This window comes from Musca vetustissima, unplaced genomic scaffold (assembly GCF_032173495.1).
Source record: "Musca vetustissima isolate MV318-11 ecotype Yass unplaced genomic scaffold, APGP_CSIRO_Mvet_v1 utg36638, whole genome shotgun sequence".
NCBI classification, from domain to species: Eukaryota; Metazoa; Arthropoda; class Insecta; order Diptera; family Muscidae; genus Musca; species Musca vetustissima.
Genome location: NW_026879653.1, coordinates 136,282 through 156,309, shown reverse-complemented (window position 1 = coordinate 156,309; position 20,028 = coordinate 136,282). Strand labels below are relative to the sequence as shown.

The 20,028-nt window shown below is 31.9% G+C and overlaps 3 protein-coding genes across 3 annotated transcripts; 1 reads left to right on the top strand and 2 right to left on the bottom strand.

The window, feature by feature from the left end:
- Positions 1–1,670: 1,670 nt before the first annotated feature.
- LOC133324690 (uncharacterized) lies at positions 1,671–2,308 on the bottom strand. The gene is made up of 3 exons (XM_061533530.1): positions 2,223–2,308; positions 1,926–2,028; positions 1,671–1,841 (listed from the first exon to the last, which is right to left on the bottom strand). Exons 1-3 carry the CDS (start codon positions 2,294–2,296, stop codon positions 1,671–1,673), a joined length of 348 nt encoding a protein of 115 aa, XP_061389514.1. The 5' UTR covers positions 2,297–2,308.
- Positions 2,309–5,107: 2,799 nt separating this feature from the next.
- LOC133324689 (metallophosphoesterase 1 homolog) lies at positions 5,108–6,616 on the top strand. The gene is made up of 5 exons (XM_061533529.1): positions 5,108–5,502; positions 5,567–5,733; positions 5,868–6,074; positions 6,249–6,385; positions 6,440–6,616. The coding sequence occupies exons 1-5, from the start codon at positions 5,108–5,110 to the stop codon at positions 6,614–6,616; spliced, it is 1,083 nt and encodes a 360-aa protein (XP_061389513.1).
- Positions 6,617–8,779: 2,163 nt separating this feature from the next.
- Positions 8,780–18,773, bottom strand: LOC133324693 (sodium-coupled monocarboxylate transporter 2). The gene is made up of 9 exons (XM_061533534.1): positions 18,660–18,773; positions 18,436–18,588; positions 18,199–18,358; positions 11,960–12,025; positions 11,832–11,883; positions 11,648–11,715; positions 11,422–11,576; positions 11,090–11,348; positions 8,780–9,475 (listed from the first exon to the last, which is right to left on the bottom strand). The coding sequence occupies exons 1-9, from the start codon at positions 18,770–18,772 to the stop codon at positions 8,780–8,782; spliced, it is 1,722 nt and encodes a 573-aa protein (XP_061389518.1). The 5' UTR covers position 18,773.
- Between the last annotated feature and the right edge of the window lie 1,255 nt (positions 18,774–20,028).

Sequence of the window (20,028 nt, the reverse complement as noted above, 5' to 3'; positions counted from 1 at the left end):
TACCGTATATGATAAGAAACCTCCCTCCCAAAAATGATCATTATTCGCCCCTTTTAGTTGTAACCCACCATAGTATGGGGTATATTAATTTTGTTTTTCCGTTTTAACTCATCGAAATAAACATTTCTGACACCATAAAGTATATATGGAAAATTAAATTTTTTTTAATTCCATAAAAAATTAATTAATCCACACACCTACAATTGCTTCCTTGGTATACATAAGTTTTGCAGTAAAATTTGCAAATTTTCGTCTTTGAAATCCAATTGCAAAGAAACTACGGTAAGCTTATTCATGAGATATACACTAAACGAAATAAAATCACGAGTTCTACAATCCTATAATTAATTTAGCCCATTATCTGGTTGCGCATCCTGATTATAAGAAAAATTCAAAAAACACCGAAAATCCGGCATCAAAATGTCAGCATCCGTTTTGGGTGGATGCAGTGATTATATCAAAAAATCATACTTTAGAATCATATTGTCCATGGGGTATTCTGTAACTTAGTCACTGATCACATGTGCGTGCGTTGTGTAGTTTAGCCACAAATCAGGAAGGAACACAAAAAAACTCGTTGGCTTCAACACATTTTCACCCATTTTTTACATTACCACCATCACAGCTTGCACCTAACTTATTATTTTTTACCAATATTTTAAGATTTTGGCAAGAAAACTTCATTTTATTGAAATGAATTTAAATTATATGCATTATGTTCATATTTCCCGAGTTAAAAGCTTGCAAACCTCAGTTTCAAGGAATTTAAAAGATTTTTGTAATTTCCCATATATTCTTGATCAACGTTAAATTCTATGACGATTTAGCCATGTCCGCCTGTCTGTTGTAATCACTCTAGCCTCTAAACGGATTGAGATAGATCCCCAAAATTTTGTATAGAGTAAGCAGGCAGCAGGGTCATGTTCGATGATGGGCTATATCGGTCACGTTTAGGCATAGATCTCATATAAAAGTACCCCTAATTTCCGGTATTTTCGTGTTTTTGAACGCGTGTTTCAACTGAATTCGCCGAAATTTGGTACATTGGGTACCAAATATATCCACTAAAAATTATAAATATAGGTCAACTTTTTCTGGTAGCCCCCATATAACGGTACCCCCAATTTTCAGTATTTTGTGGGTGCAATTTAGTACTTTGAGTTCTTATGGGGTAGCAAATTTTTTCCACAATAAATTATAAATTTAGGTTAATTTTTTCGGGTAGCCCCCATATAAAGGTACCCCTCCCATTTTCGACCTTCCTAAAAATTATTAATATTCGCGCCCTTTTTAGGGATTTATATTAAAATAGTTATCTGATTTGTTCAGAGTTTTAGGTTTATCCCGAAAGTATGGAATTCTAAGACGATTTAGCCATTTGCTGTAATCATTCTACCTTACACCATCTTTGTAATCGACACGCATTTAGGCCAAGCCACATATAATAATATTTTTAACATTTAGCATGAAATACAATTGTTGGTATAGTTATACTTTTTGGTATGTTGGTAAAAACTTCGTGATTAATTAATTACCATTTTCATAACACACACGACATACAATGGTAATAAAATAAAGAAAAACATTAAATATGATGGCTTATAAATGTTATTGTTTTATTAGTTTATACATTTTATTGTAAATTAGATAAGTATAAAATAAAATATAGTTTATATTCCAACAGTATCGTATATATTTTCAGCCGCATTACAATTCTGCGTTTTTCTTTGATGCGAACGCAATAAATCCATTTTATAGTTCGATAGAGCTTTCTCTAAAATTTGCTCCACAGGTGAGAATGTGGAACGTGAACGCAAACGAGCCTTTGTCATCTCGAGAGACTATTGAAAAGAAAAAATATAAAATTAATTAGAGCGATTAATAGTTGGATATTTTTATATTAATTTTAATTTCAAATCTCATACCTTAATCAAATTGGCATTTCTCACCATAGCCTCTTCTTCTTGATTTTGTGATTTCCTTTCTAACGATGTGGCATTCTTTTCAAATTTCGCTTCTTCGCGTTTTCTAAATGAACAAAAGTATAGCATAGTTTTAGGGATGAATTATAACATACGAGACACCCTGTATAAATTAGGATAGAAATAATAGCATTCGAAACTTATGTTGTAATGTCACCACACACAGCCGAAAACAATTATAATAATGCAATATTCAATATAATAATATTTTAAGCATAAACAATTTAATATATTACTTACACCGCATCAAGTTTTGAGTCAACCTCAGCTTCCAAAGCCATAAATTTATCATTAATCTCTTTAATTATGTCCATTTTCTACAAATACGAGCACCTCCTCCTTTTTAGTTCCCATATACAAATTTGTTTTATTTCTTTTATTTGGAAATTTGGTTGCCATGGTAACTTGTTATCAATAATTACAAATGGTATTAACGCACTTGATAACACATCATTTGATGCACTAAAAAGTGATAACACTACGGCTAAGGACGACAAAATTGCTCGGAATTTCGAAGTAGAATTTTAGATTTTTCGATTGTTGCCTCTGAAGAAAAAGTCGACATTTCGGTGACTCGGACTAAAAATTTGACTTTTCGATCTTTCGATTTTATCAAACCTGCTCAAAATTGATTTTCGACTTTTACCGACTAATGCAATTTAATTTTGTAATCAATTACGTTCCAAAATCACATTGGCATACTATAGAAAAATCAGGATTCAATTTTGCGTCATTTACCATACAAAAATAAATGACGATTCCAGCTAAAACACCATCCTATGCTATACAATCGTGTTTTTGTGCTATAAAGTACTAAAAGTTAATTCGATTAAAGTAGTTCGATGCATATAGATTAATTAATTAATTCATGTTATTAAAGCAATTTTAAAAGCAACATATATCATGAAAATCCTCTACTTTTACTTGTTTCCTACATTGTATGGAGCTCAATTTGTCACTTTCAGATGATTTTCATTTAAGAGAATTCTTGAGACAGTGTAAATGAACTTAGTTTATTTAATTTTTTTATTTTATTAAATGCGCTACAAACCCCAATTTTTAAATCGTTTAACGTCAGCAACGCCGTCATACATTAACATTTCAGTATGGCTCGGTTCTCTGACTGCAATTCTCTTTTTGTCTCCATCCCACCTCATTCGTAAACAATTCGGTTATCGGTCATTTTGTGTTCTCCCATCCGTTACCAGGCGGAACGTTTTTCATTTTTTTCTATATATTATTATTATTATTAATTAAAATTAATATTAGTTTAATTCAAATCAAATATACATAAAATACAAAGGATTTAACTGATCACAGGAACCACATTTATTTTAAATCATTTGGGAGGTAATTGTCTTTTCGTATATTTTGATTGAATGAATCTGGTCTGGTGTGAATCATCCACGACGTCAACCCCTCCGTACGGTCTCTGCTACCCAATGGATCATGTCAGTGAATGTTGCTGAATGCACAGGACGTGAGATAGAGGCTCCAGACACGGATGATTTCTTCTCATCAAATGGTTCCAGGCACGGATGATTTCTTTCTCATCAAATGGTTCCAGGCAAACAACGACGCCGGCATTGTAATCCCAAACATAAGGAAGGAATTCCCTGAAGACACCAAAAGCCAACATTGGGAGGCAGTAACAGCACATTCTGGAATTGGAATATACGTTCATTCTTTGCATGTAATCGAGGTATGGATTCCAAATGGTTTAACGTATGCCCGTCCGTCGATTTCATCCGAACTTTGCACAATATATATTTCAAACTTTGGTCAAGATAAACCTGTCAGGAAAGCTCAAAAGTCGGACGGAGCGGACTATATGCTAACCTTTATCACTTTAGATACATACAGAGGTGATCAAACGTACAATATCCATTCGATAGAACATACATATAATCTTTAGAGGATCATTGACTTGGAATCGAACTAAATTAAATATGTTATCAACATCTAACAATTTAAATTAACTTTTAAACATGTCATTCTGAAATCTATGCAAACTTTCATGCAGCAAAGCGCCAAGTCCGAGACTGCATCTGAATTGAACAAACTATGGGTATTAGGGGCGCAAATTTATTAAATCGAACGAACATATGTAGGAGCTACAGCTAAACTATATATGGAACCTATATCCTACATCCGAATAGATATCTACAAAACTCACATTAATATGCCATGCTAAATTCCGTCTCAATCCGACAAACCTTCGGAGTTGTGTGCATCATTTGCATAAAATCGGACGAAAATAGCATGGGCCTATCTTGTTTCCTTTTACCTGATACAAACATATCCACAAAACCATAATACCCTGTATAAAAATATCGGTTCTAGTTCTAAGAAGATATAGAATAAACATTTGGTCTAGTTTGAAATAATACTAATAAAAGAATTTAGAAACCTATATTCAGTGAACTCTCGATAATGTGAAATAATTAATGTCGGGGTAGTTTACATTTTCGAATTTGCTCACATTTTCGATTCTCGTTTCCACGACAGAGGGTTCTACAATCCGAAACGAAACGAGTCTTGCTCGGCCAACGTCTGTCACCTCAGCCCATTGTGTAAAAGCAATAGGGCTGCTACAACAACCACTTTAATGTCTGTTTGAGTGTTCACATTATCGAGAGTTCAGTGTATAAGAAAGTGCATCTTATAGCAAGAAATTATGATATAAATTAATTTTTAAATATCGAAGCTTAATTGTACCCATACAAATTCTATCACTGAGATAAGTGCACACGTACTACAAAATTCCATTTTTTTTGTATTTTTTAAAGTTATGTTCTTATTGTTGTAAACGATTTGTCGCTATCGACTTGGAACCTTTATTTAATATCCCTTATATTTTTAGAGGTAAATTGTGGAGACATTCTAAATCTATTGTGGAGGCATTCTAAATCTAAATGGAAATGTTAATTTTGGTCTGTTCCGGTACTGCAAGAATCTACTAGTTTTTACTATTTTGTTCGATATCATAGTTATCGTAGTAAAAAGTACTAGATTCTCACATTAACAGACCATTTGAGATAATTCTATATAAGACATTCGAAAAGGAATAAATAATTCTAACTTTTTTTATGATTTCCCTTTTTATTAGAAAATAAATTGTTAAAATGAATTGGCGCCGCTGTATTTTCATTGTTTTGTCTTCAGTAATTTATTGTGAATTTGTGGGTGATTTTATAAAATTAAATTCATGTTCATGGCCGACATTAGATTCACAAGAGCTTCATGCTATGATAATTGCCGATACCCATTTATTGGGACCATTCCGAGGGCACTGGCTGGATAAATTATATCGTGAATGGCATATGCGTCGGGCATTTCAAGCAGCATTAATGCTACACAAGCCAGATTTCGTATTCGTTCTTGGAGATCTTTTCGATGAAGGTGATATGGTAGATCATAACGATTTTAACGCATATGTTTCGCGATTTATTAGCCATTTCCAAGCCAACGTTCCTGTAATAAGTGCCGTTGGAAATCATGATATTGGATTTCATTATAAGTATAATTTCTGTGCAGACATTGTTGATAGTGTTGGAAATGCTACAAATAATTGTATATTTCAGATTACATCCATATTTTGTAAACCGTTTTGAAAAAAATTTCAACAACACGGGCGTGAAAATGTACACATTTGGCGGTAATCATTTTGTGTTTATCAATTCAATGGCCATGGAAAATGATGGTTGTGAATTTTGTAAAGCTGCTATAGATGATCTACACCATGTGGCAGGTAAACTAAAACAAACACAATATCGTATGGTAATGATTAAGAATGGTCTATGCTAAATGTATTCTAGAATTGAATAACATTATATCCATTTTGTTAATCATACATTTATTTATTATTACATTCCGCTTTTGCAGACAAACTAAATTGCCTTAAAAATCTAAATACGTGTAACGATTTGAGAACAATAGAAGAACATGTTAATTATAGTCGACCCATAATATTACAACATTTCCCAACGTATCGGAAATCGGATCAGTCATGCAGAGAACATGATTCACCCAATATTGAAGAATATCGTGAAAAATGGGAAGTTCTTTCGAAGAATGCAACATATTGGCTTGGTATGTATTGATGACTTCATTGTTTGAGACCTCCTCTATTAAAACATTCGTTGGTGTCAAATAGCTCTGATACAGAGAAGCCAAACTATAATGTTAATTCATGTCAACCCCCTTTTGAGTTCAGTCGATGTTCTGAATGTACACTATTCATTAATACATTGTCCTTTCTAAAAGGTAAACTTCTACGCCCACGTTTAGCATTTGCTGGACATTCACATCATTACTGTTACTCCATTAATAGATGGGGTATCGAAGAGTATACTGTGGCTTCATTTAGTTGGCGAAATAAAGTTAATCCCAGTTTTCTTATGGTAAATAAAATATTTAATTTTTATTGCATCTCTTAATTTTCTATTTTATTATAGGCTTCCATAGATCCAACAAAACATTCTGTCCACAAATGTCCAATGTTGGAGCAACAAACCGTTTACACCTTATACACATTTGCAGCTAGTCTGTGCACAATATTTATTGTAGTAGATATTTTGAAGTGGTTATATTGTATAGTTAGTAAATCAAAACGTGATATAAAAATTCAATAAATTGTTTTAAAAGACTTAATTAACAAAATTGTAATTTAATAACAACTGTAGCTGTTCGAAAATTGTGGACGCGTCCAGTTTGCGAATCCACGATATTATGATTGGAATAACTATCTCGGTGGCATCAAAACAGAAACTGCAACAAATTTATATTGTCACAGACCCACATGTAAAGAATTCTCAAAGCGTTATTGTAATATTTCTGAATATTTTATGGACATATACACACGGCGTAGCTTACCACAGCCCTATCTGTTGTTTAGAAATCAAAACCGTTTTAAGTCACTCCATTAATCCTGGATCTCAGGGCAGCTGGGTGGTTCATAAAATGGTATGGCTGCAAATGCTGTGAAATTATCAGCTGAGGCAATAATGAATTCCCTAAATTTTCTTCTGGCCGATCATTACAAATGTTTGGCAGTTTCCTAAAGCAGTAATTGATGATATCTTTGATTTTTGGTCAATTGGTTTTCCTATGGTTGAGGGGTGGTTGTTGATAAGACGATTTTATCAAAATGAGTAACACTGTTGTTATTCATGTCACTCTACCCTCTCTCTCTCTCTGGTGCGAGACTTCTAATACACCGATGGATTTGATCTGTCAAAGATGTAACTCCCTATTCTCATTTGAGTGTTTGCTATCAAGTGATTCTCGCTAATGACCTTCATGAAAACTGGGAATCAATGGGAGAAATTCTGCACACATGATCTGTAATACACCATCTCTCCGTATCAATAAATCGGCATACGACCTACAAATTTGTGGATATAGTCAAAATAAATGTTATTTTTGATGATACAAAATAATAGAGAACTTTTAAAAATCGTATTCTTTATTTCATATTTTAAAATGAATGCTGCATTAGTTTTTCTTGTACATATATATTTAAATCTATATGTTATGTTCATTTTCTTTATATAAACATAAAAATACCAGTAATTTTATCACAGACATTTTTTCGTGAATAAAAATTTGTCTTCTGCGTTATTATTTTTTAATTATACATATTTACATTGCGAAAATTGATATAATATTATTTTATATGACATGTATATTTGTATAACTATATTTAAATATTTATAATTAATTAGATTAAGTCTGATGCCTGATGAATAAGTAGTGATTTCCATAGATAATATTTAAGTAAATAAATTTAAATAAGTGCATGTAAAAAGTTGCTGAAATATCCGAAAGAAAGGTCAAATTGACCTTAGAACGAAATTTATTCTGAATTAAAAAAAATAATATTTTATGGCCTTTTTGGGGATAAGAAATAATATATATTTATATAGTTCATAATTAAAGATTAGTTGTTTGAAATGCAAAAATGATCGAAAATTTAATTGTTTCATAATAAAGTTTTTTTTTTTTTTTTTGAAATAATTTTGCATGTTTTACAACAATTACATTTAAATAGGAAAATTCTAAAATGTATATAAAACTAGTTAACAAAGGGAATTTGAATAATTGCTCTATACAGTAGACTATTAAAATTTAAAAAATAATTGCACTTATAAAATATTGCAATAATATAAATACTACTAATACAATTAAAGCTATACATAATTACAAAACTAACTTAACTAATTTAATACACAAAATATATATTTTGTGTTTTATTTGGAACCATATGCCATACTTATACATCGATATCTACTTATGTTTTTTTTAAGTTATTCCTTAGGGGCACAATTAACTCGTGGTTACAAATTCTCAGATGACTCTTCCAGCGAGATTTAATAAAACTTCTACAAAAATTGTCAATGTTATATATGCATTATTTTATATTACGTATTCACTAATTTTGGCAAGTTATTGATTGTCTTATATATCCATATATATTTATATTGATAAGTTCATTTAATATTTTGCATTACGCTCTGTATTATCTTCACCAGGCTCCATTTCATGTCCCACATTTGTACTAGCTGTGGAATTACCTAAAAGGTGAGTTAATGTTTGGGCGGTGTTCTCCCTGGTTAAATCGCTATCTGAATCCATGGGTGGGAAACATTCTTTTGGCAAGAATCTATAAAAATAAGAGAAACACATTAGATGATACATCCAAACAAATTTAGTAGCAGAAAATGCGACGCATTATGAGATTCATTCATTTGCCATGATGTTTGGTTACGAAACTCAATTAAATTCCAAACAAATACTTACTTGTGAATAACAGGCGATAAAACATCAGCATCCAACTTTTTCACCACTGTCGGTCCTGTTAAAAATGACACTATAGTACCAACAAGAACCGTTGATGCTATACCAATTGGATTTATCCAATGGAATGATAATCTATACAATGGAAATACATCCGATTCATCAATATATGTATCATCGGGTAGAGTCATATTAGCCGGACAATCCGTTACGGATATTGGAAGTTTTTGCGATACTAAATCACCTTTGGCAAACGATATTTGTGAACCGAACGATATCCAACCAGACATAATGGCACCGGCAATAGCTCCAGCCAAAGCTCCTTTATGATTACTCCAAGGTACCAGCATACCCAAGGTGAAGAGACCGCATGTTGTGCCTGCCGCAATAGCAGTTACCGATGTGGCTACACTTAAAATGCCGCTTAACTTTTCCAACACAAATACCAATGAGACGGCTATGAGACCCAAGATCACAATGCATGTTTTCACAACTACGGCAGATGATTTTTCCGATAGCTTAAAACGGAAACAGCCTTTGACAATGTCCTCTAAAACAACTAAAGCTGTTGAATTTAAGACAACAGACAAGGAACTTAGAGCAGCACCGAAGACACCAGCAATGAATAGACCAGGAATGCCAGGTAAGTTACCAACTGTTTGCATTACATAAACCGGCAATAGTTGATCGTCATTCTAAGAAAAAAGAAACGTTTAATTATGAAGGATAACATGAAAAGATATAAAATAAAACTATAAACTATATAAAAGCGAATAATACAATTTAAGAACAAGGTTATGATGAATTCTCTGTTGAATAAGCGTTAATGTTTTGTATTGGCTTTCCAACCGTCTTAGGTCCATTCGCATCCTTGTATTGATTGCAGTGTGTTATGCTAGACTATGCATTATTCGGACGAGTTACAAAACATTTAAAAAATGGAGTCGATCGACATATTAAACCGACTCAGAAATAAATTCAAAATTAATTTTAATAGATAAATTCTGTTATTGATAGTCTAGTCTTAATACTACTAATACCGGGAATGTTTAAAATCAATCGGGTTTTTCACTTCACACATACACTTCCCCTCAAAAGTTACCTCCAGTTCTGCTCCGAAATAAATTCAAAATACAATATAAATTGTATTCTTCTTTAACATTGTTTCTGCCATTTTTAGTGATATCGTTAATTCTAACGATAATTGCATTCATTTGCATTTATAAATGCCCAAAATATATTATATGTATGAAAGTCTCTGTAATATCATTAATTTGTTGATTGATTTAATAAGAACATTTGGTAATACTATCTTGTACGATCTTATTTCAAATCTGCAGTTTGTGTCAAACGAGAGATTCATGCGAAAAAAAGCAACACAAACCTTCAAGTATATTCACATATATGATTTAAATTAATGAAATTCAAAAATACAACCTAATCGTTTTCACATACCTTTAATCATGATCTAAATGCCGATCAGGTGATATTATTGCAAACAGTTGCAAATTTTGGTACATTGTGAGAGAGTAGTATTTTTTGTACCATGATTTCGATCATGATTTAAAAGAAACCCTGCCGCACGATTATTTACATTTGTATGATAAATCGTGGTAAATTCAGCCTGATTAAGAAAATAAACCCTAATTCAGCCTTTAATCATGATTACATGTTATATGTATCTTTTAGTATCTATTTAAAATTGGTTTTTAATGGCTTTTCATCTTAATTTTGTGATTTTAAACAAATTATACACAATCTATCATCATGTGCATTTTTTATTTCAAAAATAATATTCTTTTATATAGAAAAAACATAAATACACCCGACTCTCACTATGAAAATGTAGTGCAAAGAATTCACTTCAAAAAGGTGTAAAGCTCAACGTGTGTTCGATACACTTCTACCGTTGAAGTGAATGCCAGAACATGCCCGAATACTTCATTTTTAAGTTTTTATATTAAGAATATATCAATCATTTCATTCTGTGTAACTCATTGAAATTAATAATATATTTTAAACAGTGTAAAATCCACAAAATTCATTGCAGCGAATTTTGATTTGAATAAGTCCTTAAATCATAAAATAAAAGACCATCTCGGAATATTGGTTTAGGTTTATAGATATTTATAGGGTTCGCCAGAACTACTTGGACTATAAGATTTTAGTTTATACCAAAGTTAATGCCTGTATCCAGTTTTGTATTTAATATATTTCATTTCGTTTTAAGACAATTCCAGCTGTCTCTCAATTATATCACACACTATTATACATTATAGTTCAATCACGTTATATATCACTATACATACCGCAATTAAACCAGCAGTCAATGGATCACAATTTCTATAGAAATTATACACCAACAATCCAGCAAAGCAGCAAATAGATATAAACAGTATAATACCAATTGTAAATATGGCAACAGACCATTGAGCTTTCTTCAGTGTCGGCAGTGACATATAACGTTGTACCATTGTTTGATTTACGGAATTAAATGAAGTCCAATAGAAAAATCCACCAATTAAAACAGCCCACAAAGATTGACGTTCATATGGGGACGGGTTAATGCTGTTAATGCACAAACAAACTTCAAAAAATGAAACATATCATTCACACTGAATTAGAATTGGTATTAACTTACTTTGCAAATATAATACGGCCACCATCGGCAGCAGTTTTGAAAATATCTGTAAAACCATCGGCATAAATTGTTCCCAATATCACAACAACAACCACTGATAGAAACATTACAATAATTTGCCAGGCATCTGTGTGTACAACTGCCTTGATACCACCCTAGAATTTATAATACAATAGTATATGTTAATATAATAATCTTTGAATTGTTAACCATATTAAAAACTCACAATTAGGGTATAGAAAACGCAAATGACACAAATAACACCGCTAACAATGTGGATATTTATGCCAGTCACTGTAAAGGAAAAACAAAATGAATGGTTAATAAATGTCATGCAAATGCAGTAACTTTTTAAATCAATAAAATTCATTTTGTTATTGTATAAAAGGTATGGTTTTAAAAATATTTACCTTGGCCAAATGCTATTGCGGGTACATACAAAATAATTGGCAAAAAGAAAATCTGAAATGTAAGATAGTAGTGTTATTTATTGATATGTATATTATTAAATTATTCAACTGAATGGCTAATTACTTACTTCATCCATTACAAACATTATGGAAGCAATACTCCGAATAGTTGAATTGAAACGCATTTCTAAATACTGCAAAGAGAAAAATTTCAATTATTATAACGAATATGCTAAATAAAAAACTATTATACTAAGGACTTAATTTAATAAATAACTTATTTTTTAGGGAATTAAAATTTTCAGACGTAATTTATATGTATAATCTTAGAATCGGAAATAACTGTCGTCTAATATCGACTAATACTACTCTGTATGAGCAACTAGCGAATATCGAAAGGATGTCCTAAAGTACCCAAAATTTGGAATTTTGCTATTATATGCCACTTAATTTTGTTAAATTTGAAATCTGAGGCATTTTCGGCAATGGCGTTTTCGATATGAAGCTCTCATTGTACATCACTAGCTTTGATCCATAGGAATCAAATATAAAAATAAACAAGCTTATTTAAATGCCGTTTTTTTGTATTTTTACAGGTGTTTTTGTAATATTTGTAAGTATTTCGTGTATAAAACTTTTCAAATTTTAAGGCAGTATTATAAAAAAGTCGTTAACTACAATCTATATCTTTATAAAAATAATAAAAAATATAATTTTAAAGAAACGATTTGATCGAAACCCGCGTCGCAGTGGCCGAAAAATTGCTCGTGAGCTGAACATATCGCAATATTCTATTCGGCAAATATTGAAAAATGAGCTCAGGGCAAAGCCACTGAAATCACAGAAACTTCCACCGCAACAGAAAGAAAGTAGACTCAAAAGAGCTAAAAAATTGTTTCGCTTGGCCGAAAGTGCTGAACTGCCGAATTTGGTTTTCTCCGATGAAAAAACATTCGTTGTCCAGCAGTTTGTAAAGAAACAAAATTATCGTTTACTTGGCAAAGAGGTCAGCTGAATATGTGCTCCTTCGGTTGGACACCAGAACTCAAGCTCCAAACTTACATTTTTAGGCGAAAATTACTATTTTGAAGCTTTTTAAACATTTTTTATTAAGCAACATTTTTCGTTATAACTAATAGTACTCCTAAAATGTGAGCTTCTTTTAAAAATTCCGAAACATCTGTGGGGTAAACAGTGGGTTATATTGTTATTATATGTATCTTTATTATTGTTAATATTATATATCTAAATCATTACACTATATATATTTTATAAAATTTAGGCATTACTTATTAAATACTAATCACATTCAAAATCCGAGTTTTGATCTGAATTAGTTGGTAGCATTGGATCCTCCAGTAGTTTAAGAACATCTTTAGATAGTGGGACTTCTTTAGATGTACTACGAGACAAGTTTGATTTTTGAATCAGAAGAAAATAGCAAACTATTGAAAAGATCCCTCATTTTTCTGGTATACAGTTCCCTGTAGTTCCGAAAGTCATTATTTCTTAATTCCATGGCTTCTTCAGACAACGTTCCTATGGCCACAGCTGCACATTTAATTATATCAGCTCCATGCACTAATATTTTGTGTATGCTTGAAGGCATATAGAACCAAGGATATAATTCCACGAAAAGAATAAATGTTTCCTCAGTAAGTTCTTTAAATGACCCTGCGTTAATAGCATATCCACAGGCCATGGTTGAAAGGATGATACTAAAATGTTTACAAGCCAGGCTAAAAAAATGCCTAGCAGTATTGCCATCGTTTGTTGTTCCGGATACGGATTTAGGTGTGTCAACAATAATGTGCATTTCTTCCTTCAAATCATTAATGATGATACGTGCCTTCCTTTCTTCGAAAAGTAGCCTAAACCAGTCGGTATGAAATGTGCAATATACATTCTAAACATCGAATCCTTGCATGTAAGGTACACAGGCCGTATTCGTATAAGTTGATGTTTGGTGTTAATGACGAAATTTTGTTGTAATTATTCATTACTTTTGGTGTTGCACCGCAAATTCCACCTCCACGCACAAAATTTCCGTTTGCTTATAGCGAAAAAAAATGATATTTTTTCAGGGTTCATAAAGTAAACCCCCTACCTGCGGCATTTGAGATAACTCTTACAATCGATTTCGTTGTAATTTCAATTTTTTATTTAGAAGGACATTTGGAGTTTGCATGAGTTTAAAATCACTGTTTGGAGCAGCTTACTTACATACCCTCATTTTCATACTCACACTCATTTCTCTGGAACCTTAGGACGGACATTTTGAACTTGTTGTTTTTTCTTATATGCTATGCTGTCATCTATTCCGAGTCATATTTGATCAATTATATCAACAAAATTCAAAAATTTTTAATTTAATTTGAACAAAACCTTAAAAAAGCTTCCTACACCAAATTGGCATTTTTTTCAAAAAATTGCCATAAATCCGAGAGTCGCAGGAAGTCGCATGTACAAATTTAGTATGATGTTCTAGACAGACACACGAAAAAAATAAAACAAAAATCGACGCTGAACTCGTCTGCACTCCATACGAAACCCCTAGTTTAATTGAAGGAATTTAAAAAACGGACCTGACATATATTAAGCCCGAAACACCTAAATTAAAATAACTTATGGGTTATATAACTATTCCATTTAATTAAATACCAATACTATATATCAAAAAAGGACATAATTCTATATTAATATATTCACAGAATGCACACGACCATCGCAAATTTATAGCTAAAAATACCATTTTTAACTTTGGAAAAAATATCTATTTTAAATGTACCGTTATTCCGTTCTAACTTATTAATACGGATTAAGCACACTCAACACTTTGCTTTAAAACTGCATTAATGTTTTAAAGTTTCCTTCAAGTTCATTTTTTATTTTGTGCGCGCTAGATCGGTATTTTTTCCACTGTGTGATGGTGGGGACCGCCGTAACAGCCGATGGTCGCTCTCCGCTCGTATTAATCGTCCGTGGCATCAGAATAAAAACCGAATATTATCGCGAACATATTCTGCAGGGTGAATTAAAGCCTTGGACACGCAAACATTTTGGCCGCAGACCTTGGACATTCCAACAGGACTCAGCACCATCGCACTCAGAACGTGCCACCCATGAATGGTTACAAAATGAGGTTGCTCGCTTCATTTCCAGCGCAAAATGGCCACCAAAATCTCCGGATACTTATCCGTTGGACTATTGTGTCTGCAGTATTTTGGAAAGCAAGGTTGGCACTAAAAAAATACCAAAGTGTCGATCACCTCAAGCAAGCGCTTCGCCGTGTAATTACCAGGCTATGTCTATGGGTGCCGAATGTGCCCCATCAAATGCCGAAGCTATTCCGGATAGAGCACTTTCGGTGAAGACAAAAATGTAAAAATATTAAACTAATACTATTTTTTATTTTGGTACTAGTTGTTGTAATTAAGTATCATAGGAAAATAATCAGGCATAAAATGTTTATATCTTTGGCCTAATTACTGAGATATAGAGCTCTAAACAAAAAGTTCCGAATCTACTCGACAATTTCAAATGACATCTGGAATATAAAACACATGGACGTATGTATAATGTCAACTCCGTCTGACTATATCTGAATTTATAACATAATGAACAAATAAAATGTGATTTCCCGACCGTATATCTCAACTAATTAAATTATTTCCATAATAAAATTTGCAATTCGCAGTATACCTGATAAAAAAATGTGTTTTTTTATATTTCCAACGTATATCCATCATTAAATTTGATTGATTGATTAATTATAATGTTTACGACATTGTTTGGTCATATCGAACAAACAAATTCATGCAAAACTTAATTATACTACAGTGTGATAAGTGGGAGTCGTATTTTTATTCAGTTTGTTGTAATACGACGATAAGATATTATTTCATGATACACAGCTGATTTTGATTTTTGATAACAAGTGATATTATCAGCTGCGGATCATAGTACTAAATCTCACATGTCTATTAGTTTGTCTATGACAACAATTTTTTGCAGTAAAATAGAGACGTTGTATAGCAATGTATGGTTATATTAGTTCGCCCTAACCAGCCATATTATTTTACAACTCCAACAAATAATATTTAATAAAATTTTGTATTTTTTATCATGAGGGGTAATAACAGTTTTAATTATAAAAAATATACTTTTGTTATCTATTAACACCATTGACTTTCTTTTTTCTAAACTATATAATATTTAATTATTTGTGCACGTTTTTTGTTTCCCTCGTTTTTGTTATTGTTGTTGAAATGAAGAAATTTTATCAGAAAACAACAAAATGATTAATTAGTGTCAAAATTCAATGAATTCACATATTTTTTCAATTGATAAGTTTTCTCTAAACTAAAAGAATGATAAAAACAACAAGTCTGCAAAACGCTTGAATGTAAATTAATTGTGTCAACAATTTAATGTTTATAAACAAATTTATGCAAAAAATAGAGAAACAATTATTCTAAACGCGCATACTGCCTCAAGTGGTTAGAAAAAAAATAAATAAAATGTCTAGATAGGGTATCGTGAATTTCATGGAACAAAGTCCATTTCTAGATTGTTTATGTGTTAAACACCAATATCTCTATAACCACTCATTGTTGGCAAATTTAATGTATTTGATGAATTCATTCAGGGGGGTCAAACTTCAAACTTTCACAAACACGTTTAATTTGTTTTAGAGATTAACACAAATATAAGGATGGATATAACATTTGAGGGTTTTTAGGTGTGTCTTAAATATACATATATAATAAATGAGTTTTATTGAGTGTTTTCAGTTAATATTAACAAATCTGCATTTAGCTTTGTGTCATCGACAATCGATTGCGATTGTTTATTGGAAATGCCTTTGGTGCTGAGAAAAATCTTTCCATAGTAGAGTGGATTATTCAGACAGAGCAGTAGAATCAATCAGACATGGTTTTTATACCCTTCACCACACTGTGGTACGGGATATTATGTCTTTGTGCATATGTTTTGAGAATATGCATAGAATCACTTTCTGAGTCGATTTACGCATGTCCGTCCGTCTGTCCATGTTAAATTGTAAACAAAGTACAGGTCGCATTTATAATCCGAATTGGATGAAATTTGGCATAGGTCACTTATTTGCCCCAAGGACGAACCCTATTGAAATTGAGAAAAATCGGTTCAGATTTAGATATAGCTCCCATATATAGTTTCGTCCGATTTAAGGTAAATGGCGCACCAAAGTCTCTGTATATCATTCAATTTGCACGAAATTTGGCACAGAGTACGGAATTAGGTCCAGAGGGATGTGTGCCAAGTTTCGAGAAAATCAGTTCTGATTTAGATATAGCTCCCATATATAGTTTCGTCCGATTTAAGGTAAATGGCGCACCAAAGTCCCTATATATAATTCGATTTGCACGAAATTTGGCATAGACTACTGAATTAGGTCTAGAATGATGTGTGTTAGGTTTCCTGAAAATCGGTTTAGATTTAGATATAGCTCACATATATATATATATATATATTTGTCCGATTTAATGAAAATGGTGTACCAAAGTCCCTATATATGTTTCAATTTGCACGAAATTTGGCATAGGATACTGAATTAGGTCTAGACTGATGTGTGTCAAGTTTCCTGAAAATCGCTCCCATATATATTTTCGTCCGATTTTATGAAAATGGTGCAACAAAGTCAATATATATATTTCGATTTGCTCGGCATAGCGTAATAAATTAGGTCTAGAATGATGTGTGTTAAGTTTCGTTAAAATCGGTTAAGATTTAGATATAGCTTCTATATATATGTTCTTCCGATTTTATATAAATTGTGCACTGAAGACCCAAAGTTTGTCCGATTGCCACGCTATTTTGTACAATGAACTGTAGTTAATCGTTAGCTAAAATGCAAAAAGGCGTTACTAACAAAAGCATAATTGTGTAGGAGAAGCAAAAAAACTGTTTTGAATGAAAACTATAAACATGTCAATATATATAAATATATACATAAATATATATATATATATATGTTAATGGTCCTTCAACGTCTGTTGGGATTCATCTGTTGAATATATCCAAAGTGGTGAAGGGTGTCATATAGTCGGCCCCGTCCGACTTTACTGCTTTCCTTACTGGTTTTTTTATTTTTTTTTTTAAATAAATGGCTAGCCTAACTTCAAAAAAAAATTGAATTCTAATCCCAAAATCTATACTAAATAAATAATTAGCAATTATTTTGTATTTGAACGCCACTACAATATGCATTGTCATACAATTTGGTATTGTTAAAAAATTCAAATATCAATAAAAATATTTTGGCATAACGATTTACTAAGATAAGATATTAAACAAAAACAATACGACCAACACAAATCAAACATACCTCATAGGAGGACCCAACACGAAGGGCAGCAAATACCGGCAAATACACTTTAGACACAGCAATGGCCATAAATACAATTGATACAATGATTAGCCAATACTGGGTACCAAAATTATAGATTTCCGATACGGTGCCGAGTATGGTAACACCTGAGACATAACTAAATGATTCAAAATCAGAGAAGAAAACAAAATTAAATTAGCGTTAGATTGAATGGAATCACAGTTCTTAACTCACCTACCGACCAAACTCATGGCTACCGGAAATATTTTTAATTTTCGTGATCCCAGAAGGTATTCATTCATTTTTGAGGAACCAAAATCTGTTGTTCTCTTTGCTTTGGTTGCTTCCACATCAGCGTGTGGTATCTTTTTGCCAGCTTTCTCTCTTCTGTAAAGGATAACATTTTTTAATTGATTTTATGAAGATTTACAATTAATAAATGTCAAACAGAGACCAACCTGAAGTAGCCATAGTAAACACCAGTTCCGGTAGATAAAACAATCATCAGCACGAATACAACATAATCGGCCCAATGGAAATGGAACTGACCATATTCTTGAAAGTCCTTCATCTGAAATAAAAAAATTGAAAAATGTTAGATATATAAGTTTTAATGATATTGTACAAAAAGAAAGAAAAATACTTAGAATTTGAATTATTTATTCAAAATGTATGCTATTTGGATCTTATGTCCCAGTTATGAATATACAGTCCAACTTCTTTATAAGTGCTTTCCTACAAAACGAGGAAATTCTCAACAACGTGGTACATGAAAAATACGCCTTAGAGGAGTTTGATTGTGGTTCTTGTGATTTGTTGCGAAGGCAACATTTACGAATTTGAACTGATAAAAAAATTAATCTCTATATGCCGTAATCTTTATAAGAGGCCCTGCAATAAACCCGTTTTATAACATAACATGGTTATTATATGTATATCTGCAATTTAAAACAAAGCAACAATTAGTTGGTTTGCCAGATAGTTTTATATATAGTGCTACAATTAATTTATACTTTTATAAAATAATTGGTATTTGTAAGTACGTACAGCCTATATCACCTCCAAATAATTAATTTAGTATGGGCTTAGTGTCATGTTTTTATCATTGGGATTGGACATGTGTCCTATTATGCGAACCTATTAAGTATACATTTATCCGCCTACGGGGAGCAAAGCTGAATGCTAACGGCAATTTATCAGATACAAATATTTGCTGAAGATCGATTTGCTTCCAAAACTGATGAGAGATTCTTGGTACCATCTACCATTGGAACGGAAGGTAATGAATCCATCAGTTTTTTTACTGCCAAAATCCAGAACAACGATTTTGACAATGCAACTGCTGATGGACAAATCCCAATAACCTCGCAAAATGTTTGCGATAGCAGCGTCGAATTCTGTGGCGGCTGCAACTCTGGGGACCAATGCGCTTTATGCGATTTTTAAATTGCACGATTCAAAATGATGATTATTGCCATCATAAGGGTTCAATGCCAACAAATTCTCCTCATTGAAATTCTGCAATCTTTTATTAAAAATTTTTACATTTTATTTGAAGGGCTTTCCGATGAACTTTAATTATTGCTTTCGCAACTATTTTGTAAATCTGTCCTGTTTCTTACTTTGAAAACCGTTCTATTGTAAATAATAAATGATGAATTGCAAAAATAAATATAATCTAGCAATAATTTATAATTTTCTTTTAATTCATGACCTATCTTAACATTTACCTACTCTAACACTACTATTGACCATGGACAATAATATCAATTCAAATCCATTGACATTTTATTACTTAATTAATGTAATGTTAGATTATATTACATT

Excerpts from the sequence above, each read along its gene's own strand:
- LOC133324693 (XM_061533534.1), bottom strand. The coding sequence starts at position 18,772 with ATGAAGGACTTTCAAGAATATGGTCAGTTCCATTTCCATTGGGCCGAT. Across the intron at positions 12,026-18,198 it reads GTGTTGGGTCCTCCTATGAG|TATTTAGAAATGCGTTTCAA; the intron begins GTATGTTTGATT and ends TTCTCTTTGCAG. Across the intron at positions 11,349-11,421 it reads GGCCGTATTATATTTGCAAA|CATTAACCCGTCCCCATATG; the intron begins GTAAGTTAATAC and ends GTGCATTAACAG.
- LOC133324690 (XM_061533530.1), bottom strand. The coding sequence starts at position 2,296 with ATGGACATAATTAAAGAGATTAATGATAAATTTATGGCTTTGGAAGCT. Across the intron at positions 2,029-2,222 it reads GACTCAAAACTTGATGCGGT|AAAACGCGAAGAAGCGAAAT; the intron begins GTAAGTAATATA and ends TTGTTCATTTAG. Across the intron at positions 1,842-1,925 it reads GAAATGCCAATTTGATTAAG|TCTCTCGAGATGACAAAGGC; the intron begins GTATGAGATTTG and ends TCTTTTCAATAG.
- LOC133324689 (XM_061533529.1), top strand. The coding sequence starts at position 5,108 with ATGAATTGGCGCCGCTGTATTTTCATTGTTTTGTCTTCAGTAATTTAT. Across the intron at positions 5,503-5,566 it reads GATATTGGATTTCATTATAA|ATTACATCCATATTTTGTAA; the intron begins GTATAATTTCTG and ends TGTATATTTCAG. Across the intron at positions 6,386-6,439 it reads TTAATCCCAGTTTTCTTATG|GCTTCCATAGATCCAACAAA; the intron begins GTAAATAAAATA and ends ATTTTATTATAG.